We start from the raw sequence: 27990 nt of genomic DNA on the forward strand, positions 1-27990 counted from the left end.
CCTCAGGAGGTCATCTAGTCCAACCGCCTGCTCAAAGCAGGACCAATCCCCAATTAAATCATCCCAGCCAGGGCTTTGTCAAGCCCAGAGCTGGGTGTTGGCTTGGCAAGGGACCTGACACCACTCTTTTTGTGGCAGACTGGTCCTTCCTTGGAGCCTGATGCTCTGTCTTTAAGCAGGCTGTGATCTTTCTCCATGAAGGGAGAGTTTAGCACCCAGCTATCAGAGCAAAAGGCGGCGGCATCAGGAGTGGGGGGAAGGGGAGGCAGGGCAAGAGCGTGTGTGTGTCCTGCTGATACCACCCCAGAAAGTACTATGATAGGATGGCACCAGCAAGGGTTCCCCTAACTTCCAGCCACAATCCTATTCTGTTGACAGATACCCTATCCTTACCCAGGATCAAACTTCTCAGTTAAGATGAATGGGGCAGTTGGAGCCATTGTTTCAAGCTGTCTAAAGGCTCAGGAGAGGCTCAGATAAACTCAATTAATATTTTCAAGGGTTTCTTTGCAACTGTGAAATCTAGATGGGGGAAATTTTTTTTTTTAATGAAGGCTGAGATTCTGTTGTCCTGTGACTCCAGCAGTTGGGTCCCTGGGCATCAGCCTATTGAGCCTAGGCCTTTATCTAGCCCTGCACATAAACTGATATAAAAGGAATTTACGAGATCTGGAAGTGAAATAGTTGCTAAGCAAGAAGTTTTGTAAACCGGTGAAGTGAATACCTCACTTTTTCTTTAGTTTAAAACAAGCCAAAACCTCAGTACTTCATTGTGGGTGCACAATTAAAATAGAAAAGAATCAGGACATTAGTTTCAACAGCTGTTAATCCAGCCACTGTTGCATTTCTACATGTCTGATTTTTTGTAAAATATATAATTTAATATATGTTATGCTCACTTAAACTGGGCACCTTCCAGGGAGTCTGTTTCAGTTCAACCCGATAACAGTGAATGGGAATAACCACTGCTAAATTCCAGTTACAGTGCGGCCACCTTTGAACAATGCCATAGCGTTAAATAATACTTTAATAGTAGGGAAATTCTAAGGCTATTTTTAAAATATAAAAGTTGCTAAATAAAGATTAAAAATAGTTTTTCTATTTAAGTGGGATGGCAAATTCATCCCAGGTTGTTCCAGTGAAGAGAATGCTGCTGTACCATTCTACTAGTCAGATTTCTCTGATGAGCTACAGACAATGGTTTTATCCAAGCTCAACTCCATTTTCCCATCCCGCTCAGAAGTCATAGGTTTGTTAGAGCAGAAGGGGATGGGTAAGAGTAAGGTAGTGGAGTGGAGACTTCAATAACTGATGGCATCCACAAAGGTAACCGGCCCATTGTGCATACGTTAAGAAGAATATCCTGAGTCAGAGATTAAATTCATCTAGGCCATTTAAGAAACTAACTGAAGCAATCTTGGAGCTGTTAAAAGTTATTCCAAGATCAATGGTTTGCTGTCAAACTGGGAGGATGTATCTTGTCGCATCCCCCAGGGGTCAGTCCTGGGCCTAGTACTATTCAATATTTTCATTAATGACTTTGCTAATCTAGAGGAGAGTATGCTTATAAAATTTCCAGATGACACCAGCGGGGAGAGATTGCAAGCACTTTGGAGGACAGAATTGGAATTCAAAATGACCTTGACAAATTAGAGACTTGGTCTGAAATCAACAAGATGAAATTCAATAAAGATAAGTGCACAGTAATTAACCTAGGAGGATAAAACGAGTACACAACTACAAAATGGGGAATAACTGGGTAGGTGGTAGTGCTGCTGAAAAGGATCTGGGGCTTAGAGTGGATCACAAATTGAATATGAGTCAACAATTTGATGCAGTTGCAAAAAAAGGCTGGAATGTATTAACAAGACTGTCGTATTTTAAGACATGGGAGGTAATTCCTGCTCTGCTGGGCACTGGTGAGGCTTTGGCTGGAGTACTGTGTCCAGTTCTGGGCACCACCCTTAAAGGAAAATGTAGACAAATTGTAGAGAGTCCCAGAGGAGAGCAGCAAATATGATAAAAGGTTTAGAAAACCTGACCTATGAGGAAATATTTTTTTAAAAAACTGGGCACGTTTAGTCTTGAGAACAGAAGACTGAGGCCTAAGTCTTCATATATATTAAGGGCTCTTATAAAGAGGATGGTGATCAGTTGCCTTCTGAGTCCACTGAAAGTAGGACAAGAAGTATTGGACTTAATCTGCAGCAAGGGAGATTTAGGTTAAATATTGGGAAAAGCTTTTTAACTACAAGGATAGTTAAGCTCTGGAATAGGCTTCTAAGGGAGTTTGCACATTCCCCATCACTGAAGGTTTTTAAGAACAGGTTGGACAAACACTTGTTGGGGTGGTCTAGGTTTAATTGGTTCTGCCTCCATGCAGGAGCCTTAACTTGATGACTTCTCGAGGTCCCTTCCAACCATACATTTTTATGCTTCTCTGCAAGACACTTGAGCTCCCCAAGATGCTGGGGCACAAGGGGAGTTGAGGAAGCAGTGCTATGGGGGACTTCTCGCCTCTTTCCCATGCACTGCTGCTCAGATTGTTCTTTGGCTCCTTTGGATCAGGCGGCTGGTGGGATGTATCTGTAAGACAGCTGGGATCTCAATGAGGTAGACAGGGTGATGTTTGAGACTGGAAGTAGTTGGAGTAACTTGAATGTGTCAGCTTGTCTTTGCAGAGCTAAAATAGGTGTGATGAGTAAGGGGGAAACATTTTGCTTCAGAGTGAATTTTGAAAACTGTCCTATCCCTGAAACAGGCGAGTGAGTGAGAGGGGTTTGTATGGTTCTTCAGTTATTGGTGTATGGGAGTGGGGAAATGAAACTTGGGAGAAGTTTCAAAAAATGCTTGCTTGAAAAATATTTCCTCTGGCAAAGTTAGTAAATCTTAGACCAAAAAAGGCAGAAAATTAATTTGTCCTAGAAGGAGTTACTGTGTTACATTTTGACTAAATTCAGTCACTAAAGCATGAAATGGAGTGACTCATTCTGCTAAGTACAAATCTTGATGCATCTTAAACTATGGAGCCATTCATGCATCTCCAAAATCAGCTTTCAATAACACCTTGGCTGTCTCTGTACAGTGTAGGGCTTGCATCTTCTTGCTCACATGGGTAGAATCTGACTTACAGGAATATGCAGAAGCCACTTTGAAGAACAACAAATATTCATTCATCGATTTTAGTAATAGGCTAAAGGATAAACTGTGAGATGCTGAATTGTATTAAAGTATCAAATTTTGGAAACAGTTTTACAGTTTTTAAGTATTTGAAACACAACTGTACGAAGTAATTTTCATAAAATACCACAGTGTAATAGTGGAGCTAAAACTAACAGTTTTCACCTTGCATCAGGGCTGTGGAATTTCATCCTTAATCTACTTCTTGCTCTAGAATTTTGTTCCAGAAGTGAAGTTGTCATTATTTTTTATCTCCCTCAGGATTGTGAAAACAACCATAAAAATTAAAACTGAGCGTAACTGCTGCAGTGTTGTACTTTCCAGTCTTCCATAATAAATCAGAGATGGGAATTGGTCTGATTCTGAAACCTAGTGACAATTTAAATATAATCAGCTATTTGCTGATAATTCTAGCAGAAACATCAAGTTATTCATAGAGTTTAAGGCTAAAAGGATGCATTAGGGCATCTAGTCTGATCTGCTTTATATTTGAGGCCATTAAATTTCACCAATAGTTTGGCTGAAGCATATCTTCTAGAAAGGCACTCACCTTTAATTTGAAGACACTGCAATGGAGAATCCACCACTTCCCTTGGTAGTTTGTTCCAATGGTTAATCACCCTCAGTATTCAGAGGCGGATTAGGGGTTTGTGGGGCCCTGGGCCATAGCAAGGGAGGTCCCCTCTCCACCCCTGCTGCCCTTACTGCCCTGCCCCAGGCGCTCCTGCTGGGGAGCTGGGTTGGGACACGGGAGCTGGCTTAGGGCACGGGGCCTTGCCCTGCTGCCCAGCATGAGTGCCAGGTGAGCCGGGCAACCTCTATCCCTTGACCCTGTTCTCTGGCAGTCACAGTGGGCGGGGAGTGCGGGGTGTACCTATTTTTCCAGGGCTCCCCAAACTGGTCGGGGCCCCTGGGCATGGGCCATGTTAACCCAGTGGAAAATCCGCCACTGTCAGTATTAGAAATTTGTGCTGTATTTCCAGTTTGAATGTTTGATTTCTGCTCCCAGACACGGGTTCTTATATCGACTTTCTCTGCTACATGAAAAACCAATTTCTTACCTGGTATTTTCTCCCAAATGAAGGTGTTTATACATTGTAATTGTCAGCTCAATCTTCTTTTGAGTAAGCTAAACAGATTGAGCTCCTTAAATCCCTCACTGTAAGGCATTTTCTCCAGCCCTCAAATCATTCTTGTAGCTATTTTCTGTGCCTGCTCCAGTGATTCAATATCCTTTTGAAAATATGGATATCAGAAGTGAATTCAGTATTCCATTATTGGTCCCTTCAATGCCATATATAGAGATAAAATCACCTCCCTACTCTTACTCACTACTCTCCTGTTTGGCCTCCTCATTCAGGAGCTACCTGAAGAGCCATAGTCTGGCTGAGTCTGCTCAAGGCTATTGTGCAGTGTTTGCAAGAACCCTCTACCAGTTTTATCCTCCAAAGTGCTCCTTCCTGGAAGCTAGCAGGGCAGGGTCTGTCTACCTGCTAGCCCAGGGCTGGGCTCTTCTGAATTGAGCTTCTCCCTTTTAAAGCTTCTCCTCCAAGATTGCCATTCCTCACAAGTGCAGTGGGGACAGGTCTGTCAGAGCCCCAAGCTGCTGTTTAACCCCTTCTTGCCTGGCATGGGATTTATAAATCCCATCACAAGTATCTTTTCCCATTGATTCCACTGGAAATAATTGAGCAGTAAGATAGTGTTTTTATTGTGATGAAGGATGGCAGAATCTAGATCTAGGATCTGTTAAGTTCCTTAAGAGCCTTGGGTGGAAGGTTTTATTAAAATGCAATGAATATTAATAATTCAGTACAAAAACTATATTAAAATAGTGAGATTGCAAAGTGAAGCAACAGAATTCTGGGCATGATGAAGTTAAAGTTGCATGCACAACATTGATTCCACCCTTTCTCTATATGCATTCTGACTTAGTGTTATATAGTGGTCACATTATTTTTCAAATAATGCAGTCACTATAATGGTTCTGGGCTATCTGCACCTCTGACCCTACCCCCTCTCTTTGCATCAGGTCTCAGATCTCTAACCAGTACCTGTCTCCTGCGATAGACTCATGCAATTCTCCCAGGGGAGAGTGAAGGAAATACCTGTATTTTTTTATAAATAGCAGGCATTTTTCAGTTTTCTTCTGTGATATTTTCCTGCCTAGCAGCACAGTTGAAAGACGCTAGAAAGGGGAAACAGGAAATGAAATAATGGCAAAGATACGGTACTACCAGAGAGAATACCAAGGGTCCTTGAGGAAACAATGGGGAAGCTGTTCATTGAGCAATACCCTTGGCTTGGCTCCAGCTACATTGGGAAGGTTTATTCTTCCCAGTCCTATGTATAGGATTAAAGGGGATGCTGAAACCTCAAAAATGCTTGCCTAGGGAAGAAGGGGTTGGGTGGGCTGTCAGGCTGCCCAGAGTGTTTGTGAACGTTGACAGGGATGCAAGGGGAGACACTGGAGAAGTGACAGAACAGTCTGCTTCTCCCAGCCTAGAGATAGAGGTAGTTGGGCAGAAGAGAATTTACAAAAGTTGGCAATGAAAGATTACAGTATAGGGAAGACCAATGCACATAAGTCTTTTTTGTTTTCAAAAAAGCAGTGGTTAGAATCATAGAATATCAGGGTTGGAAGGGACCTCAGGAGGTCATCTAGTCCAACCCCTATGCTCAAAGCAGGACCAATCCCCAATTTTTGCCCCAGATCCCTAAATAGCCCCCTCAAGGATTGAACTCACAACCCTAGGTTTAGCAGGCCAATGCTCATACCACTGAGCTATCCCTCCGGTGCTATGTGCCAGTGAACAGTCTTCTTAAAGCCAAGTATTGAAACAAAAGCATCTCCCAGGAAAAGACATTTTAAAACAATGAACAAGTCTTCATGAATGAATGATTTTCTCCAAGGCTTACCATTCCCTAGATCAACTTCTTCAGACTCCCTCCATGCAGTCTCCCTGTGTCCCTTGATAGCTTTTGACCATTCAAAGTAGGGTGACCAGCTGTCCCGATATTTGGGGCTTTGTCTTATATAGATGCCTATTATCCTCATCCCGATTTTTCACACTTGCTGTCTGGTCACCCTAGTTCAAACTCCTCCCCGCCTCCTGCCCGTTTCTTCTGAGAAGGGCTTTTTAGCTGTTTAGTGTTTTAGATCTTCAGGATTTCAGGTTTGGCAAAAACAAAGCTTGTGACCTGTTGGAAATGGGGTCCTTGAAGCTAACAGCTTGCCCCATGGTCTTTCAGCCCTGTGCTTGGGTGTTCCTATCTGAGAAGCCATTGTGTTACTTTCTTGTTTGTTCTTCACACAGCACCCCCAATTCAATGAGATCAAGTCTACAGAAAAGTCATATGACCCAATATACAATTACTTCACCTTACGAGGTCACATACAGTGTTTGTTTATAAAATTATTATTTCTCAGTATTCTTAGATTAGTACAGAGCAGTTCCTTACCTGTCATAAAAACACTTCTAAAAAATAAATCTGAAACACATTCATGGCATTCTGTAGTAAAAGATAGTGCCACACATGGTCTGCGACTAATGACTGTCTTCCTGCAAAATTTCAAGTTCTTTTTTTCTACTAGTGAGTGTAGAGCTGTTTTTAAAAAGCTGCAAACTCTTTTTATGGGAAATTTTTATTTCCATCCACACCCCCACATAAACACAAATGGCTGACCGAATTTTTGTCAAACTTTAGAAAAATATTTTGTTGGGCTGAAAAGAATAAAACTGTCAAAATTATAAGTCGCTAAAAGTGACCCCTTAGAATAGTTTGTGCAACTTTGACAATAGGTGTTTATGCTCTGCCTGTATCACGTATTATTATTATTTCTACCTTAAGAGTAGTAAAGTGCAGAGGCATGATGAGGCAATAGGATTCTTACATACTAAATCATATTAGAAGTAGAGGAAAGAAATCCTAAGGCCCATAGAGTCCAAGCAACACATATTGGCAGGGTAAATGTGGCTGAAGTATTAATGAGTAGTGCTGCAGGGATCTGCAAACTGTATAACATTCATATAAAATTGAACTCACTTGAAGTGAGTTGGGGTGTCAAGGACATACTTAGGGATAGTTGTTTCTGTTGCATATTTCTCTGGTATATGGTAGACAAAACTTTTTTGGCAAAAGATGTAGATTTGGTGACACCAGAATGTTTTGTGAATTCGTGTTGCTTGTAGCAAATTATTTTTGGATGAAAAAAGTTCTAAAAAGATTGTAAAAGGGATTTGAAATGAAATGTTTAGCTTTTTCAGTTTGAATTACTTTGTTTCAATATTTTGTTAATTAAAAACAAAACGTTTTTAAATGATCAAAATTGAAACAAGATGTTTCATTTTATCAAAACAAAATATTGACCTGACACTGATTTTTTTTTTTTTCAACTTCTTGGGTTGCCAAAATTTTTGAAAAATTTGTTTTTCATCCAAAACCATTTGTTAATTTTTTCAGACTTGCCAGTGAACCAAAAAAATCCATTATTAATACAGCTCTACTAATTACCAATCAAGTGCTTTGTTTGAAAAGGAGGAAGAAGAAACGGATCATCATTTCAGTTCCAGAGGTACTGGTGGTCACATACCTGCTTTCTCTCAAAGTCGGGCCTGTGTGTACACAGCTGCTGGGTTTGTATGCTGTTTGGAAAGACTGTAATGTATTGCTGCTGTGCCTAAGTGTAGGCTGGCTTCTTTCCCTGCCCCTAGCCAAGCCACTGTTCCTGATTTTCCCCTTACATTGTGTGCCAGGAGAATGAATATGCTGCAGGATTTGCGCTGTTTTCAGTGAGCCAATTAATCATTTCTTTACATTTTGGATTACACGTGAAGAAATAGAAGAGATTAGCAAAATCTAGTAACAACAACTAGCTTCTCAAAGGAGAAGACCCTTAGGACAGAGTTGCTCTCAAGCAAGTTTAAGGCCAGAAGGGATCATTAGAACATTTAGTCTGACCTGCTTTATATCAGAGGCTATTAAATTTCACCCAGTTACCCTTGTATTGAGCCCAATAACTTGTGTTGAGCTAAAGCGTATCATCCACAAAGGTATTCCGTCTGAATTTGAAGATATTGAGATGGAGAACCCACCCTCTCCATTGGTAGGATTAATCACCCTCACTGTTAGAAATGTACCGTATTTCCAATTTCAGTGTCTGGCTTTGGCTTCCCACCATCTGTTCTTGTCTATGCCTCTCTCTGCTACATGAAAGGCCCCTTTCTTATCTGGTATATTCTCCTTGTGAAAGTCCTTTATACATTGTAATAGTCACCTCTCAGACCTTGTCTACACTTGCTGCGGCTGTAGCTACACACCACACCTGTAGCGGCACACCACAGTGAAAAGCAAACTCCGTACCCACTCACTGCAGCGTGTAGGTACACGTGTCAGGGAAAGACTTTGGCAGGGGGCATTTGCCTGGAGCCTTTTCCTGCTTCCTTCCCCTGCTAGAGCCTTTTCCCACTGATGGAGTCTTTCACTGTGGCATGAAAAGGCTCTGACAGTCAGACGCTACGCTGCTAAAAATAGTATAGCTGTAGGAGGCTCTGCTCGGCCACCTGGAGAGCTGTGTAGGGTGTAGACCCCGGGCGTCTGGTGTGTAGGGCACTCTGGTCTTCTGAGGGGCACCTCAAGTTTTGGCGATGGGGCTCACAGCTTGGGAACAGCACATTGTTCTTCTGAATGTGGAAAGAAGCAGGGACATGTCTGTATGATAAGAGAATGATGAAGCAGTTTCCAGTGCATTAGTAATGGCAGGTTATTAGACCTCATCTACTCGGGATAAACATTTTTCAGTCAGAAGGCCTGGATAACCTGTATCCAAGAGTCTTAATAAGAGTTGGCTGAGATCATCTCTGCCCTGCAGATGTTCATTTTTAATAAATCCTATAATACCAGAGAATTGATGTAATCTGCATTAATGTAATACCTAGACTCTTGTACTCTGTTTTAGCACCTCATGACATTCTGATTAAAATTTGAGCACTATGCAGTATCAACAGAGTACATGTTAAATAGATTAAAAACTGCAGGCCAACTGACAGATATGAATGGGAATCTTCTTGCTTTCCCCTCTAAACTTCTACATAGCAATTATATATTGCCAATATGAAAATCTGTGGCATATTGAAAAGGTGGGGGACAAGATGAAATTGAATTTAATATTATTAAATAACATGGGATACTGCACTCATTGAACAAGAAAATTAATAATTATTTACAAAGATAGTTTTTAACAAAAATGAAGTGGCTACAGAATTGCCAGCATGCATCAGAATCTAGGCTCAGTTTGCCAAAGTCTGATTATTTTTACTTTGGGATAGTGCCCATACTAGAATAAGCTCCCGGTTCTCAGATTTTAAAAATCAAAAGTATTTGGCCTCCCATTTTCATAATTTCATCTAACAGATTCTTATTCTGCTACTATGTTATAAACCAGCCCATGCCCCACATATCACAGTCTGGGAACCACTCTGCTTGAGCATATTCCCCAACCTGAGAAGAAGGTGCCAGTCCCTACCCTTTAAGAGCTATTATTTCTATAAATCTGTTTTTACAGATAAAACACAAAGGCTTCAACAGCTTGCAGTTGCCAGCTAAGCTTAATTGTATCCATACTCTGTGGCTACATAAAGGGGTGAGAAGAAATATAAGGCTACACAAGCTGAACAGTGGAGAAAGTGCATGTATTGCTGTGGTAGACATGGCTCAGAACTGATGTCCCAGATTGGGCCTAAGACACCATCACAAAACCTAGGTTTTATAACAACTTTATGGCTTACACAACAGACATTGGAATTCAGACTGCCAGCCTGATTTCTGGGCCAAAGAAAGCTATTTGAATGGCTGCAAGAAGGAAGGTTTCAGAACATGCACTATCAGTTGGGCAGCCAGCCCTGTCCTCAGGCCAGGTCCTAAAGGAGACTGATATTGCCGAGGTAGCCCTTAAGATCTCACCTGTGAACTGCGAAAGAGGAGAGGATATTAGTAAGACATTGAAAGATGACAAAATTAAAAACCACAAGCAGCTGGTTACCCTTTTTTATTCATATAATAAGGAACAAATGCAGACATTAGGCTTGATATCAGTGGCAAAGCTTCCCTCTCCTAGGCACTAGCTGAGCCAAAACTTGTAATTCCGTGTATTAATCTGCTATACTTAATTAAAATAGAACTTGTGGGCTGATGAAAAATGGAATTTGTTACCTTTCTCTCAGGAGTAACCTTTCCTCCAAGCTAACGTCAACTCTAAACATGGAATGTGTCATCCAAGAGAAGACAACTTACAGCTTGTTTCAAGGGGCAGCTTGAGACAGGCTCATTTTCCACTGTTGTCTGCCACTTTTCCTTTGGTTTTTCTGTCTCCAACAGCTGGAGCCAATGTCTGACTTTGATACTTGCAGAGAGACTAAATTCTGTCATTAAGGATAATTTGGCTGAGGAATCTAGTCACAATTCTCTTCTGGCCCAGGTGACAGCCCGCACTTGCATGAAATCTAAACTGGGCCAGTGTTTAATCCAGACTCATACAAAGAGTGGTTCTTCAAACCAGAGATGACACTTCTTTCCTGGTATCTCAATACCTTGTGTAATGAGATGATAGACCCACCATGCAGCAACATCTCTGCCTACTTCTCTCAAGATAATTTTCTTTCTAGCTCTTCATTTTTTCTAACCAGGACCCCCAGGATGATCAAAAATTAGTGTTGTATTTTCTGTACACCTTGGTATCTCCATTTCAGCTGAAAGGAGGGTTCAGTACCTGCTTCTAAAGCTCCCGGACTCTAGAAAGGTAAAATGGAGCATTAAGGGGTTTAGTTTAAGGAGCTCATTCAATTTGATGAGACTTTATATGCATGACAGGCTATACAAGTGCTAAAGTATTAAAGACACCCCCTACTGGTATTTTTCAGAGGTTGGTATGACTTGCCCAGCACAGGACTACACATCCTATTTGGGGTTTGATCCGCCGTGACTAGAAAATTAAACCACCTTTTGAATGTAGTGTGGAGGGGTAATGTAGCACCTTTCCAAAGGAACTGCTGCCTTTCATTAGCAACTACTCAGGAAGCATTTGAGATTCAGGAGTCTCCCAGATTGTGTCTCCTTGCTTGTAGTTAAGACTTGATTCGCTTGGTAAGTTTACTACTCAATGAAACAATCAGAGGAAAACAGCAACCATGGGAACTGTGGGAGTATGTGGTGTTCACTGAAGGCAGTGAACCATCCCTTACATGGTAACTTTCAGTCCCCAGTGAGCTGATCTAGAGTCATACTAGTAAACAAGAGGTGAAAGGGTTGGTATCATTACCAGTCCACTGAGCCAGCCTGTCCATGGAATTTCTAAAAGCTTTTAAGGACAAAACCTCTTAGCAGATCTGTGCACATGATTCATTTAGCACAGACTCTCAGCCAACTTCCCAGGGGACAACTAAAATAATTTTCATATGAAAGTAAAGCAAATAGCCTGTGTCTTGCTCATCCTACCAAGCATTATTGACCAGTGCTGAGTAAGACCGTCTTTTCAGTGTTGATGAACAGGTTGATGAACAGGCAACTCATCCTGTGTGGTCTGGGTCATGGCTGTATAATACCAAAGTGCAAGGCTTTTAATAATCTTTATGTGCTGTTCAACCTGATCCACTAAGACCAAACAAAAATGTTTAAAAACTGCAGTCAAGCTTGTAAATACTTGCAAAGTCTCAGTCTTAATGAAGCGGAGACAAACTCAATAGTTTAATTATTTCTGTAAATGTATAGAACAGTTGTTTGTTCCTACTATAGGTCTGAAATGTTCCACTGCAATGTACTGCCTCTCCCACTGGAGAGGTAGTTGGGACTAGTTATATTTGTCTCCTCATTAGTTCCCTATCCAGTGTTTTACAGCTAACAGATGACATCCAGTGAAACATCAGAGGAACCTTGAACTGTTACACTTCAGTGCTCTTGGAGACAAGTGTCCTTTTGTGGATTGCTGAACTCCCACTCCGAGATATGAAGGAACTTGACCACAGGGCAAAAGTGGCTTTCATCTCTTAGAAATTACAAGACCAAGTAGCACAACTCCAGGCTCACTTAAATAAAGCAGTTTAGTAAGGTTTTAAGATAAAGCTTCAAGATAATTGTATAAACCTTGATAGAAAACGAGCCCTCTGGTTCTTTACTTAATAGAAGTTTGGAAAAATGGAGTGGGGGAAAGGGAGGCTATCTAGATAAATAGAGAGTTATTTATAATCTCTTTTAAAAAAAAAAAAAAAAAAAAAACTAGGATGCAGGTATATTGGAAGTTAGTAGTCAGATAAATATTAGCAAGAAAAATTGGACCAGAGAGAGATCCAGCTGGAACAAAAGCATTTTTCTCCATGGTTGCAAGGAAAATTAATGTCAATATTAATGTGGCATTGCCTTGTGTTCACTCTTAACAAAATTAATCCAATCTGGATGATGACTCTAGATCTATAAATATATTTATTATAATATAACAACTTAACAGTAAACATAAACTATATACAATGCCATTACAGAGAACCCTGGTTGTTTTATATTAGTCACAGAAATAGCCAGTTTTGCTCCAGTGTGAGAAATGAAGAAATAAGCTAAATTGGAAATGTTGAATGTGTTAGGTCTTGTTGACTGCTAGCACCTCCTTTGGAGGTAGACACACACCAACACTAAAATTAGTCCTGCCCCAGGCAGTTAGAAACTTGTGCTCCAATCTTTAGGTTCACACTTGTACCCTGTTTGACATAAATACTTTAAATGACATATTATGTATATAATTTTGTTGTGCTTATTTTTTTCTCTAAAGAATAAATAATCAAAACAACTGCATAACAAAGGTTGGAACTTCACTATCAAAATGAGAGAGACACGAGTCACCGTAGAGCCTGACTGAGCACATTATTTTTAAATACTGCAAGATACAAATTTCATCCTATTTTGTTCTTTTATAAACAATTATTAATAAAATAACTTTAAGGTGATTGGCTAACCATCTGCATTGTTTTCCCCAAAGTTGTAACCAGACCTCCCCTGATACAAAAAGGCTAACATATTTGGTATGAAATTCAACTAGATATTGACCATAGTGTGTCTCATACACACATTCTGTAAAGGAATCTCTCCACAGAATTACCACCATGGCATTTAGAATCTAAAACTGTGAAGGCAAACGTAGCAACTCTTTCTCTTTCTGCTGCTCTGTTTGGAAAGAAATCACACAAATCATCTGCTCAGGGTTATTTTCCATTTGTTAACTGTAAGAATCTGTTTTCCCCCATTATATCTCCCTGCTCATCTCCCATTTGATCATTCCATTTACAAATTTATAAAGAATTTTCACATCACAATGCTTCTCTGGATAGACAATGTTTTTATATATATATATAAAAATATAACCCCTGTGCTGTGCATATACTTACAACTCTACACAGTAATCATTCTGTCTCTCTTATACTGGGCTTTACCCAATGCATTTTCTATTATTGGATTTAAACTTGTGTGTTTAAAACATGTGAATGTTTTTATTCTGAAACATTCTGATGCTTCTTAGTGAGAGAAGTTTGCATTTAAGACTTCCATATCTTTTAATTGGGAGATAAGATTTTGGTTTTTTTTTAAGATGTCCTCTTAGATGTAATTTAAAAACAAAGATAGTGGCATATATCCCAACATAAGGAATCTTGATTATGATCCAAAAATGAGTATATAAACCATAACACGAGGCATCTTCTTAAATAACGTACTGAAATCGTGGAAATCCCACATCATATTGTTTGTTTTTATTAACATGATTCCAATCAGAACATTTTAAAGAGGTTAGTTTAATCAAGAAAATGCCTCTGGAATCTAAAAAAAAAAAAATTGCATTGGACGTTGCAAGCACTGTCAAGTTTTGCTCATACAGTAGAAAACAAGATAGAAACCACTCTCCACTCCTAACACACAAATGCTGCCATGTAGGGGGCAGAAGTCCATACAACCCAAGAAACCTTTTTCCACATAGAGTGCTGTTACAATCAGTTCTCTCTCTCTCTCTCCTTTTTTGGCGCTGCTCTAGAGAACTGCAGTATTTATTTGATCTGATGGAAGACTGACATCAGCCTACGCCAGCTGTCACACAAGATATATCTCAGTCATTGGTATTGAAAAGCATGTATTTGTTAAAAACAAATGTGGGAATCAAAGTGATAAGGACACTTTGACCTTCTTTCAAATAGTCTGATGCCTAATGTGTAATAGTAAAACAAATCTACACAGTTACTTTAAGAATCAAGCTTGCTCTCTAGGAGTAAAATGCAGATTTTTCTCTTCCCCCAGTTAAAAAATATGTGAAATTCTATTGCACCTGGGTTGACCAAAAGCCTACATCCGTAACAAGTGCCACTACAACATCTAGTGACACACTTGTATTATTAAGTTACACTATCTTACATAGCACGGAGCTCTCTGCTCCTTGTTCACCAAAAGGTGAAGATGATTTTCTACATTCAATGTAGAGAATATTCAAAACTTTAGAGCAATATGTTCGTTGCTTTTGTGTTTTTGTTCTTCTAATTTTATTTATTTTTGTTGTAATAGCTTTTTTTTATTTCTTGCCTGCTTTTGGCAGGCAAAACTAGTTCTCCATCCAACTCCTTGGTAGCATCAACCACTCTGAATGTACTTTTTAATAACTACACAGCCATGTCGAAACACAGGGCATGGCATATTGGGGAGAAGTGTCCATGTGTTTGTCTTAGGGTCATAAGCTTCCATATTCCCCAGCGCAGGTCCTTCGCTGCTAACAATTCCACCGGTGGCATAAATTTTTCCATCAAGAACCACAGCACTATACACAAAAAGAAAAGAAAAATTTTGCTTAATATCTTGTAAAACAGTTCAAATTTCGTCTAGTTTTTAGTGCCCTTTTGCAACACAAGCCTAACTGGATAACAGTTAGAATAGTAAGAAACACTTGCATCTTCAGAAAGCTGAACGCCCCTTCCATTAATCTTAATAACCTTCCCCTACCTGCGCTGCCCCACCATCCCCCAGGTAAGCTTTCCCCACTTTAAACATACAAGAGGGAAACTGTGGAAGACATGACTCTCTCAAGCCTATAGAGGGTATCAACAGCACAGCCACTGTTGCAATATACCAGGCCTAGATACACACCTATGCACCACATCCAAGTGTATAAACAAATGTAGCTGCTATTCAGAAGTTTCTGGCTCCCAGTCCTGTGCATACAAAATGGGATTTTTACACCACCGGTCTTTGCCAAAGCTGTAAAGGAAGAAACAGCTACCTCCCAAGACTACAAGTTCAATGAAAACCCTCTTGATTCAACCCGTTCAGTGGTCAGTTGTCTTTCTTTCACTTTGGAGGCTGGGGTCATGACTACATTTTCCACTGAGCCAAACCCTCTCCACCCCATTTTCCTCTCTCTGACTCAGAAACACGTCTTGCTGCCTGTATGTGGCTGCTGGTGTGAGTGCTGTCTGGCAGAAGGCATTACAGCATGCATACAAAGCCAATCAATGGCTATGGATACCAAACAGTATCTGGGGGTGGGGAGCTGGGTGCCCTAGTTTATAAAAAGATTAGCACATTTTAAAACTTTGCAAATTTTAAATATATTGCAAATAAAGCAAACTGAACAAAGGAGGGTTAATGGAGAGGCTCTATGCCAATGACTGGGCTCGCCGAACTTAACACTAAGTAGTACATTCACATATTTCATAGAGCTCATTTTGAAGCAATAAACATACAGAGCGGGCTGCAGCATAAGGAGGAAGAGTTGAAATTGAAGGATGGGGTGAATGGTGAATCCTAGAAGACGCCAGCATGAAAAACCAACCAACCAAAATGCCTCTGAAAAAAGAAGAATGTAAAGAACAAGAAGTGGTCAATGTCTTCAGGAGGAATCAGGCTCTGAGGATAAAAACAAACCTGTATTGAAAACAGTGAAGAGGGAAGGATTTAAACAAAACTAGTATGAGTTACATACACAAGTAAGTAGGAAATAATGAAGACCTTTTCAAAATAACTGTTAATCTGAATGCAGGTAAATTGGGTTTACTTGAAACATTTGATCAGCTTATCTATACAAATCAGCAAGGCTGGCTGATTATACAGCCCAGAGTCTTAAGGGAATTTGCTAATGAATTTACTGAACTACTGGTAATTATTTTTGAAAAGTCACATAGAAATGGGGAAGTACTAGAGGATTTGAATAAAGTATTGTACCAATATTCAAAAAAGCAAAGACTCATTTTGAGATTACTAATATCTATTCTGTGTAGCCTTACAATTTGCCCTCAACTGAACTCCTACAGAAAAAAGATAACACCAAAACACTTTCCCAAAATGATCACTCCATATCTGACCTCTTACTCCTCATCCTCAACAGAAATCTGCACAACACCTTCAGAACACAAGCCTGGGAACTTAAATTCATAACTCCACTTGACATAAAAAATCATGGCTGGAGATACTGTATCTATGGCTTTTTGTAACGATTTGTAGCCTACTAACCTTCTTTTGTCCTATAACTGTAGCGGTATTAACTGCCCCCTTCATCTTGAATGGTCTCTTGCAACATGTATTAATGCCTTATCTATGCCATGCTTGTATTTAGCTGTTGCCACTACCTGTCCCAGACCTGAAGTAGAGCTCTGCATATGCTTGGAAACTTGTCTCTCATCAAGAGAAGTTGGGCCAATAAAAGATATAACCTCATCCACCTAGCCTGTCTAAATGAATAAGTAAATAAAATAAAAAAGAGAGAGCAAGACTGAAACCAGGAACCTCCAACCAGACTTTATTTAGTCATATATTCCTAACACTCCCATCCCCTCCCTCCATTTGTTAGTTACACTGACTCATTACATCTTGTCTTTCGAGTCCAATCCTTACACACAGGTGTAACTTTATGTAAGGAATAATGCCACTGAAGTGCACAAGTGTTTGAAGGATCAGTGTCTTGAATTGTAAGTGCTGCAGGGCAGGGAAGCTTGTTTAATTTGTGCTTGCACAGAGCCTACCACAATGGGGTCCCAAACTTCATGGGGCACTGAGTACTACTGTAATACTGCTACTAATAAATAATTGCTATTAATAGCATGACAGCCCGTTATGTATAAGTACATAGGACGATGGCATTATGAGAACTAAACAGCCTGGACTTTCTAAAGAACACAAGATACAAGACACCCACAGCCAGCTACATGTGGGATAAAGCCACGTGGACACAGTACAATGGTGACATGTGCCAAACAGATGTCATCTCTGCCCCAGAAAAGATTATGTTCTAAAGGCTCAAAAGGGTACAATATGAACATAAAAATGGCCACACTGGATCAGACCAATCGGCCACCTAGTCCAGTGGCCAGTCTGTGATCCTTGGAGTTTAGGGAAAGCTGGAGTCTTGTGTTGCATCTCTGACCATTTTTGTCTACTAGTCATTGATGGACCTAGCCTCCATGAATTTATCTAATTATTTCTTAAACCCATTTATACTTTTAGCCTTCACAGAATCCCATGGCAACAAGTTCCACAGGCTGACTCTGTGTTGTGTGAAGAAATACTTGCTTCTCTTTGTTTTAAACCTGCTGCCTATTAATCTCATCAGGTGACCACTAGTTTCTTTGTTATGTGAAATAGTAAATAACACGTCCCTATTCACAATACAGTCTTGCATACCAGTTTACCAATATGATCTGGCACAGGGTCACTCTGTTGCCATAGGGTACAGAAGGAATGTGAACACAGTAGTTTCAGCATGTTTTTGCAAAAAAAAAAAAAAAAAAATAGAGTGGGAATTGGCCATATATGTACTGGGCTGCTAGTCCTTCTGTGTCCCTTTGCACAGCTGAAGACAGAGGTTTCAGGGTTTGGCACGAGACACAGTGGCTGTGTCTGTATTCTTCTGTTAAAGCCTTTGCTAGGGTAATCTTACAACATCTTACTTGACAAATTAATTCAAAGTGGTTTGGCTAGGAGCACTGCCACATGGGTTAAAAAAAAGTGGTGGAAGAATTATAAATAAGGGGTAGTTATAAGAAGCAATATTTGGTGAAGAGGGAGATGTTTTGGTCTGGTTTTATTTAACATCATCATTAATGATCTGGTTTCAGAGTAACAGCCGTGTTAGTCTGTATTCGCAAAAAGAAAAGGAGTACTTGTGGCACCTTAGCGACTAACCAATTTATTTGAGCATGAGCTTTCGTGAGCTACAGCTCACTTCATGTATGCATCCAATGAAGTGAGCTGTAGCTCACGAAAGCTTATGCTCAAATAAATTGGTTAGTCGCTAAGGTGCCACAAGTACTCCTTTTCTTTTTATTAATGATCTGGAAGACTATGTAAGCAGCCCATTAAATTAAAGTTGCAAATTACTGGGAGGTGTTCCACCAGCAGTGAGGACAGACAAAATAATAGGAACACGGGGACCTTGAAAGGTTAGCAGTATGAATAGGCAATAGAAGGGGATCCAACTGAAAACATGTAAGTAAATACGTCTGGGGAAAATACCTATAGCTTAGACATCAAATTTCCAAAAGCATCTAAGGGTTAGCTCCACCAAGGAGATTTAGGCTCAGTGTTGGAAAGCCTAACTTTAGGCCCAGAATCCACATGTCCAAGCTCCCTATAAAATGCCTGTGGAAAGTTGGGTGCCTAAGAACAGGCTACAGAAAAGCCCACAAACTGAGTGGGGAGCCACTTAAGCTAGCTAGTAGGAAATGCCAATCAGAGGGGCAACCTGTTGCATACAGCTACACCCCTTGTGTGCGCGCTTAAAACCCACTTCTCAGACGGTATGAGGCAGGCCCCTAAGGCCAGGTCGACACTCAAAAGTTATGATGACCCAGCTACGTTGCTCAGGGGCATGAAAAATCAACACACCCTGAGCGATGTTGTTAAGCTGAGCTAACTCCCAATGTAGACAGTGCTAGGTTGGTGGAAGAATTCTTCTGTTGACCTAGCTACTGCCTCTTGGGGAGGTGGATTAACTAGGCCAATGGGAGAAACCCCTCCCATCAATGTAGTGAGTATCTACATGAACACATTACAGCGGCCCAGCAGCTGTGCTTCTGTAGCATTTCAAGTGTAGCCAAACCCTTCGTCTGGGCTGCATTACGACACCTATCTCTGCTTGGGATTCACAGACACAACCACTCTCCTGGAGTCAGGCAACTAAGCTGGGTCAGCCCTTTCTCAAGGAGAACATGGTGGTGGTGCTGCCTAAGTTTCTGCCAGGGGGCATGTGCAAAGCCACTGTAAGACCTGGAATCACTGAGCTGCTCAGAGCCTAACTCACACTTAAGCCCTGCTGTTGTTCCCCTGCTTCGCTTGCCAAAGGGGCCTGATTTCGTAGGTGTGCACAGTACACCGGCACAAGAAAAGGAGGAGATGGTGGCGGTTGTCCCCCATGCCCAATAGCCTGGTGGTTAGAGCACTCATCTGGGACGTGGGTAACCTAAGTTCAAATCCCTGCTTTGCCTGATTTGGAGCAGGGATGTGAACCCAGGTCCTTTCGCCAACCCAGATGATTGCCCAAATCACTGGGTATAAGGATAGGCAGCACCACCAACTCCTCCTCTGCCTGGATGAGGTTCCATACACAAGCTAGGCGCAAGCTAGGTGTCAAGCTGTTTGACAGTGTGAGGCCTGAGGCATGTTTATGCATGCCCACCAGCAAAAACTGGGGGTACCGAGGGGACTCTACCAGTGGAAACCTGGGCGCCTACAGGGTTAGGTGGAAGCTGAGCATGCTACTGGTGCCTATATGTTGGATTTAGGGCTAGATTAACAAGGGGACCTTAAGCAGTTGTGTCTAATTGTAGTCCAGAACTTTAAGGCAGGTGAACGGAAAGCGGTGTGTTCATCACTCCCTCTTCCTAAGGGCAACAATATTGCTCTTCCCGTCCCAGGCCCTCAGTTGTAAAAACAACATTAACCGAGGCTAATGCATGAAGAAAGGAATAATCACAATAATTAGGATGCAGGCTTGTTGTTTGGTGCCATTAACACTAAGTGATTACATGCTGTCAGAACCTGAAGAGAAAGACAGCTCCAAGCAGAAGAACTTTGCAGTGAAAGCAACAAGCCCTACGCCTGCTTCTGAGGGCAGCAGCTGTAGTGAGCTGAGCGTACAGCCCAGGTCAAAGAACAACTGAGCTTGGAGGAGTCACCGTAATGCCACAGGGCTAAGAGTAATTTTTTCATAACTGAGGTATTTTTTCTTTCGTCAAGTGAAATACTTTCCACAACTCTTGCTTGGAAATCGGACAGGGTTGTGGATGGCTGTGCGCTAGACTGGCTCCAACCTCTCCTCTCCGGTCCTGAGGCAAGTGGTTTTATTTAAAACTGCCCATAAGAACATACAAGAACAATCAGCCATACTGGGTCAGACCAATGGCCCAAAGGGTATGTCTACAATGCAATTAAATACCTGCGCCTTGCCCATGTCAGCTGCCTCAAGCTCTCAGGGATCAGCTGTACAGTTGCCATGTAGGTATTTGGGCTTGGGCTGGAGTCCAAATGTCTACTCCACAATTTTGCAGCCCGACAGCCTGAGCCCCGGGAGCCCAAGTCAGCTGACATGGGCCAGCCACGGATGTTTAATTGCAGTGTGGAGATACCCTACGTGTACAGGCTTCAGGGAGGCACCTAGTTTTGCTAGTGATTCTCAACTGTGAACAATCTTCGGAGTTAGGCACCTAATGTGTTTTTTGCAAGAAGCCAGGGGACATTCCCTCATAATCTTTATCCCAGGGGTTAAGGGGCTCAACTGGATGTGGGACACCCCCCAGTTCAAGTCTTCCCACACCAGATACGGAGAAGGGGGTTGAACAGTAATTTACCATTTCGCAGGTGAGTGCCCTAAATATTGAGCTATGGGACATTTTGATCTGGGGCTCCCGCCCTCTCTCCTGTTGAAGCTGTGCCATTGTGGAGCAGGGAGACTGGCCCTTGGATGAGTGCTCTATTCTCCCGGTTCCAGCATCAGTCTCACTCTGAGTATATAGCCACCGTGGAACAGCTTCAATAAGAGCTACTGAGGGATCTCCACACCCTTGTAGCCCAGTGGGTTAGGGCATGTACCTGAGAGGTGACAGATCACTGTTCAAATTACTTCTCTGGCAGAGGGGGAACTTGAACTAGGGGCTCTCCCACTTCCAGGTGAGTACCCAAGCCTGTAGGCTAGAAGTTAGGAGGGAACTTTTCCCCCACAGCTGTTTTGTTATGCAGCCTCTGAGCACACCAACTGGATCAGGCCCTGCAGGTGACTTGGGCCGCTAAATGCCTATATTCCCTTGGCTTGTGAATCGCTCTGGGGCTTAGGTGGCAGCTAGGCATCTGGACGCTAGAGAAAGGCAGCAATGCACACACCCAGAGGCAGAAACTTAGGTACCCAGAGAACTGGGTAACTGCAAGAACTTAGGCACCCAGTGAGTTTAGGCATCTACAGAGTTTGGCAATTTTGTGAAATCACAGCAAAGCCTAACACTGGGACTTGGGCGCCAAAGTACTTCTGTAAATCCAGGCCTTAGCCTTTCTTTTACTCTTTACTCACCCGCAGGACAACAGCAATACTTACCCACTTTTCTGCAGAGGCTCTTTGTGCACTTTACAGAAATGCTATGTACGACTGATGCATTAGGACTCCATCTCTGTTTTTTAAATAAGTGTGTGAACTTGTGTGCACTGCATGAGCCATCTTGGTTTTTTTGCTCTACTGTTTCTGTGAACAATTGTCTGATTCCACCTATAATAATTCTCATCTCTTAGAGATCACATGCTTATGTTACAGCCAATGATCATTAAGAAAATATAGGAAGTATATAATGTTTAGGACAGGAAATGAATATCTTATCCAAGTGCAGCCTCAGAGGGGTGGAATTTAGGCTCTGATTCAAGAACGTACTTAATGGTGCGCTTAAGTCTCTCTATTCAGTAAAGCAGGTAAGCACGTGGTGGGTGCTTTCCATAATCAGGGCCCTCGTCTGGCAGAATATCAATTACCTAAATTGAAATTTGGCTATGACATTGGGTTTTTAACATCCACATTCTCACAAAGACATCTAGGGGGCCTTTCACATCTCATCCAAAAAAGAGGAACACTGGCAGCACCGTTGCTTCTTGATGAAGCACTGTGTCACTAGTAACTCAGAGGGAAGAATCCCACCTCCTGAATCATCAGCATCACTGTGCGCAGCAGCTCGGTCTGGTGTTCCTTACAGATCTCCCACTCAAGAACTCATTTAGTCCAAGCTTTCTTAGCTTGCGAGGGTTACACAAGACAGCAGCACAAGATGGTATGGCTACAGGCTACTATAAATTGAGAGACTTACAAAATTCCCTATACAAACTGGCCATAAAACATTCATTCTTGGCTGGAAATTCACAACATTTGGGGAAAAAAGCTTTCTAGTTGTTTTTGAGGTTATAAAAAGACATTTTTAAATGGCTGAATTGGTTTGTCCTTGTACTGAACATTTCAGAACTGTTTTTGGTATGTGGAACTACTGAGAATGGGCACAGATCCACACACACTAATTTCATTGGAACAGATCCAAAAAGACAATTAAAGAGTAGCAGGTAAGTATACATAGAATTTCTTTGAAAAAAACTTCCTCTTTCACATATTTACAAGTAAGAAATTAATCCACAAATAATTAGGTTTTGGGAAAGTGACTAAAAAGCAAGAGCAACAGACGGATGTTCACAAACTGGGCTAATACTTGGATGGGGCATCTCTAAGGAACACCCACTTGGAGGTTAGAGTTTAATGGATGCTAATCTCCACAAGGCTCTCTCTCTCTGAATTTGGGAGCTGTGCTAACAACCTCTGCCCATGTTTACAGAAAGTTTTGAAGCCAGGATGCTATGTTTTAGAAGGCTCAAGATTCAATGCTCACATTTTCCATAGGTTTTGCTAGGTGTCCCTGTGCTGCTGTCTATCTTTCAAATTAGATAGAAAATCAAGGTCCAGACCACTCATGGTCATTAAAGATGTGCTAACACTTTTTGTAGTCGCATTATTAGTGCTGGTGCCCTGGCCACATCCTAATTATATTCTACCTAACTATATTTCCCCAGTATTTTCAGTTGGATACTGTTCCTAAACTGTTGTGTAGTGTTGCTGTGTGCTGCTGAACAGCTGCCACACTCCAACCCAGAGGTGGCTGCATTTTAGTAGTAGCCAAAGCGGTCTCTGTGCATTATTTGTATATCAGTTATGCTTTAATGCGCAGTGAGATCGTTCAGGACATAAACTGCTATATAAACGAAAGATCATTCTTAGTGTAAGCAGAGTCAGGATGAGCTCTACCCTGACATCTAGTGGTGAGTCATGGTAGGTTGTCGAAAAGAACTTCAGGGGCTGATCTCATTTGCATAGACACACCCACCCTGCCTAGATGGTCACTTTGGCTGCTGTAGGAGCCCTAGTTTCTCTGTTATTGGGGCAGGAATAAACTATTATCCTGATTATGTGAATCAAGGACAGTGGAAAGGTACTTGGCCTTTTGTTATGATGGAGGGACTCACCATCAACTAAGCAGCACTTGCTAGGCAAGGGTCATGGGTTCCAAAACCCACTGAATGGAGAGAGGCTAGGGTCAGGTATTAATACTGGGTGGCATGGGTCCCCTGGTAAGGGCCTTACATTCTAATTGTATGTTCTTCTCTTGCCACTGTAAAATATCAGAACTAGTTTTGATTCTATTAAGAGTCTAGTTCCAGGCTGCTGAGCTGAATTCACTTTGGGCTAATGGTGCACCAGTACTGAAGCTCCCCTACTACAAGCTGAAATCACAAAAGAGCTAAACTTAGTAAGAGCTGAAATCACTGAGTGTTGTGTTAATTAGTGGGGGAGTCTAACTATATATGGCAGAGCAGTTTGTCGGATGCCTGGAGTAACTCATGGGGGTGGCTGGCAGAGCGGAGCCCCATGGAGAGGTGGGGCAATCAGCTTTGGACCATGTAAGGTGCCCCTGAAATCCCACCCCCATCTCCACCCAGGTTGGGAGGTTAAACTCTGACCAGGGACAGAGACTTTGGGGTCCTTGGACTTTTGGATGATTTTGGGTTGCTGGACTCAAGAACCAAAGGGAAAGGACATGCCCCAATTTGCTTGGGATGGGTTTTTGCTCATGGGTTGTGTTATGAATCCTGTTGGTGGTGTTTCCCCAACATAATGCCACATTGTTTCTCTCTGTTATTAAAAGGCTTTTTGCTACACTCAGACTATGTGCTTGCGAGAGGGGAAGTATTGCCTCTTAGAGGTGCCCAGCGGGGGTGGTATATATTTGTCCCAGGTCACTGGGTGAGGGCTCAAGCCGGTTTGCATTGTGTTATTGGAATGGAACCCCTAGATACTGAACCCGGCCCTTCTTGCTGCCAACTCTGACGGGCAGAAGGGTTACATTAGTCTGTTGCTGTGATTTTAATCAGCTGTCCACTGTCCCAAGTCCCAACCACACATTTCCTTCCAGATCTGCTAAAAGACCTGGGCTTTCCCTCTCTACCAGTTTTCTCCCAGCTGTAGAAAAACTGACCCTGTATGCTGAAAGGCCAGCTTTTAAATTTGTGGACTTGAGAAGTAGGCAACTATTAAGAAATCGTACTCCATAAACACAGCCACCTGGGAGTTTCTCTCCAAACAAGCTGTGCTCTAACCCATTTCAGTGTCTGAAGTTGATCCTAAATTTGTAACAGGAAATGAATAGCCTGGGCCAGTGCCACAAGGTAGCAGGCCCACTAGTTGAGCAGTGAAGTTATGCTTCACTGACCAAGAACCAGAATTTATTTAAAAGGTGGAAAAAAAACCCCCAACCCCACCATGTTTGTGTTGTGCTGTTCAGCCTGAATCTAAGTTTTATTAAGGGTTCCCATTCGGCAGAGCCATATAACAAACCTTACTGGCTAAGAGTTGGAGAAGGAGGCCGAAACTGCTTTTCTGTGCCTGTCGGGAATTGCTGGTACTAAATTAGATTCTCTGGAATCATTGCTGGCCCCACCCTGCTGCTGCTGTTACCCTGTGGAGAATCTCTGTAACAGCTCTATTTGCATGCAGTCTGAATTCTAAGTAAGCAGGAATATGGAATTTTTAATCCATACATAGAAACACATTCTGTATTCTTTTTGCTTGGAGAAAAATAAACCCTTGAAGGGTGAACTGGAAAGGGAGGACTTCTGAGCAATATGGAGCGGGGTGGTTTTTTTCCCTCCCATTCTTTGGCAGTGTGGAGGGAGGTGGCCATCAGGACAGTGCAAAGAGCAATAATCACAGCTCCTAGCCCATGTCTGTCATCTGTGACTGCAGCAGAGCGTGTGGTTAGTGGGCCTCCAAATATCCAGCGCTACAAATATAGGATGAAAATGTGACCATGATCATGTGGCTAAACACATAACAAAACATGTGGCTGTTTGGGAAACTCTTAAAGATTCAGTTCACCCTAAACATACAGTAGGAGATTTTCAATAGGCACAAAGGCCACTTATGTGTCTAACTCCCATTGACTTTCAAAGCAAGCTTGGTACATAACTGCCCTTTGTGCCATTATAATCTTGCCTTAGGTCAATACCAAAAGTCCCATTGTCTACAATGGGATTAGGTTTTGTCCCAAAGGCATTCTGAAATTGATATGCCTTTTGCTCATGATTTGGGGACCTGAACAATTTTAAATTTTCATTAAAAAAATTTAAAATTGACCTTTACATTTTTTCATGCGTCACCCCTCCCATGTTATACACAATCACACTAGCTAGTTATGAAAGTGATAAGAACGGTTTGCTTAAAATATAAAAATGAGGTGCACAAACTTTTCCCAACAAACCAGGTTTTGTGTGAACCTGATTGAGAGAGGATCATTAACATATGGTGTGGCAGAGCTCAGACCTTGTCCCCATGGGTCCCACGCTTTCAGGCGGTTTATGCTAGCTTCAGAGGCTCGCTGCAACCTTCCATGTAGCCCTTCTCTGCTGCTGGGGGACCGCACAGGGACTCTGCAGACCACTGTGGAGGGGGCCATAAGGCTGCGTAACTTTTGAACTGTGCTCTTGTGGTGGGGGTTTTGACTGTGTTTGTGGGGACACAGGAGGTGTGGCGGGGAGCCTGCCCCCCAATCCATCTGTGTGGCCCCTGCCCCCCAATCCATCTGTGTGGCCTCCCCCAACCCCCACCACCGCCGTTGTCGCTGCCCCCTCCACCACTCCCAGTGGACACTTACCATCTGCCTCAAGCTCCTGCCTCTGGGACTCCGCTGCTTGCTTGGCTTGCCGTGCCCTTTCACCATCTTTTGGGCCTGAAGCAGCAGCCAGCCCGCACTGATTCTTTGCCAGTGCATGGGGCGCATGTGCCCCCCCCACCCCCCGGACTGACCCCCTTCAGCAAGCCCCCAGCTTTGTCCCTTGCTACCTGCTCCGTTTTGCCCCTTGCAGCCTTTTGCCCCCCCTTTTACCCCAGAACCTCGCTAGCTTCAGTTTGTTTGCCTGCCCTGCCCTTTTCCCTCTGCAGCTTTTGTTTGTTCACCTCGCCCCAGCCTCTGAAGCTTGCCCCTTGGTTCCCTGTCCTACCTCTAGCCTGATTCCCCCCACTCCCCAAGCAGTTCCCCTGCCCTGATTAGCCCCTTATTCAGTGCGCCCATGCCCCCTTCCATGCGCTTGGGCCCTTCCCCTGTTTGAGTTGCCCCATCTCACTTCACCCCCCCAACGTTGTTATGACCCCCTCCCCTAGTGCAGCTAGAGGAGCCGGATTCCTATTCTGAGCCGGTGACTGTCCCCCACAAGCCCTTGATAGCCCCCCCGTCCAGCCCACCCCTTTTGGCGCCCTCCTCCCCTGCCTGCAGCCTAGCGGGGAGGAGGGGTTGACCTGCCTCCCCTTTCCTCTCCTCTCTCTGGTATTTTTCCCCTCCCTCCCTGCTCATTATGGTGGGGGACACGGCAGGTGGGGCCCCTCCAGCAGCCCCAGTGGCCTGTCCCCTGCCTGCCCCTCCATCACCCCCCCCCAAGCCTCTACCTCAACTGACGCTGCCAAACCACCTGCCACCGCCCCTGCCAGGGCGCCGGCAGCGGCAGGCACCAGGGTGTCCTCCACTGCTGCCACGTCCCTCGCCCCCTCAGATTCTGGGGGAACCCCCCCCAGCCGGCGGGAAAGGCCAGGGTAAGAAGAAGGGCAAGGGCGCCGCTAAAAAGACCAGGCCCTCCTCTAGGGCAGGGACTGCCCCCACTGCCGCAGCCCCGCCACGGGCCGCGGCGTCGCTGCCCGCTGCTCCCTCCACCAGCTCTGTGGGTGCCCCTCCTCCGGCCCCCAGGGCGTACATCCAGGTGGCGGCAGCCCCCGCGCCTGCCGCTATGTCATCTCTCCCGCCCACCGCCTCCGCTACCATCTATAGCGGCCGGGACCCCTTTCCCACCATGACCAGGAAGCACGGCGTCCGTTGCCTCATGGTGCCTGCCTCGCCTCAAGTGGAGACCCACTTGCGGGCATTGACGAGGGTGGTGGGCCCACAGCCATTGTGGCGGCCTCCAAAATGTATGGCAAGGTCTTCGTTGTCTTAGCATCGGAGGCCGCCACCCAGGAGGTGGTGGAGAAGGGCCTGGCAAGGGGGGGGGGGGGGGCGTTTGTCCCTCTGGAGCTGCTAGAGGATGTGGGCATCCCCCTGGTCCTGACCTCCGTCCCTCCCTTCCTTTCCAGTGCTGCCCTTTTACCCGCCCTTTTGATCCTGGGGAAGCCCATTTCTGTCGTGAGCCTCTCTCACTGGGCTGCAAAGACCCCGCCCTCCATCACGTCCTCTCGTTCCACCGGCAAGT

General features: G+C 43.3%; 1 protein-coding gene across 20 annotated transcripts in view; it reads right to left on the bottom strand.

Annotated features, from left to right (window-relative positions):
- Positions 1 to 12639: 12639 nt before the first annotated feature.
- KLHL29 (kelch like family member 29) overlaps positions 12640 to 27990 on the bottom strand; it is a 601492-nt gene continuing 586141 nt past the window's right edge. For 18 of the 20 annotated variants that reach the window (XM_073335871.1, XM_073335864.1, XM_073335869.1 and 15 more), the window contains one exon: positions 12640 to 15016. In XM_073335871.1, the coding sequence (XP_073191972.1) occupies positions 14833 to 15016 (184 nt within the window). In that variant the 3' untranslated portion in view covers positions 12640 to 14832. Of the gene's footprint in view, positions 15017 to 15342; positions 16042 to 27990 lie in introns of those variants that run through there. The other 2 variants (XM_073335867.1, XM_073335866.1) reach the window with 2 other exon arrangements.

Source organism: Lepidochelys kempii, chromosome 3 (genome assembly GCF_965140265.1).
Source record: "Lepidochelys kempii isolate rLepKem1 chromosome 3, rLepKem1.hap2, whole genome shotgun sequence".
Lineage (NCBI taxonomy): Eukaryota > Metazoa > Chordata > Testudines > Cheloniidae > Lepidochelys > Lepidochelys kempii.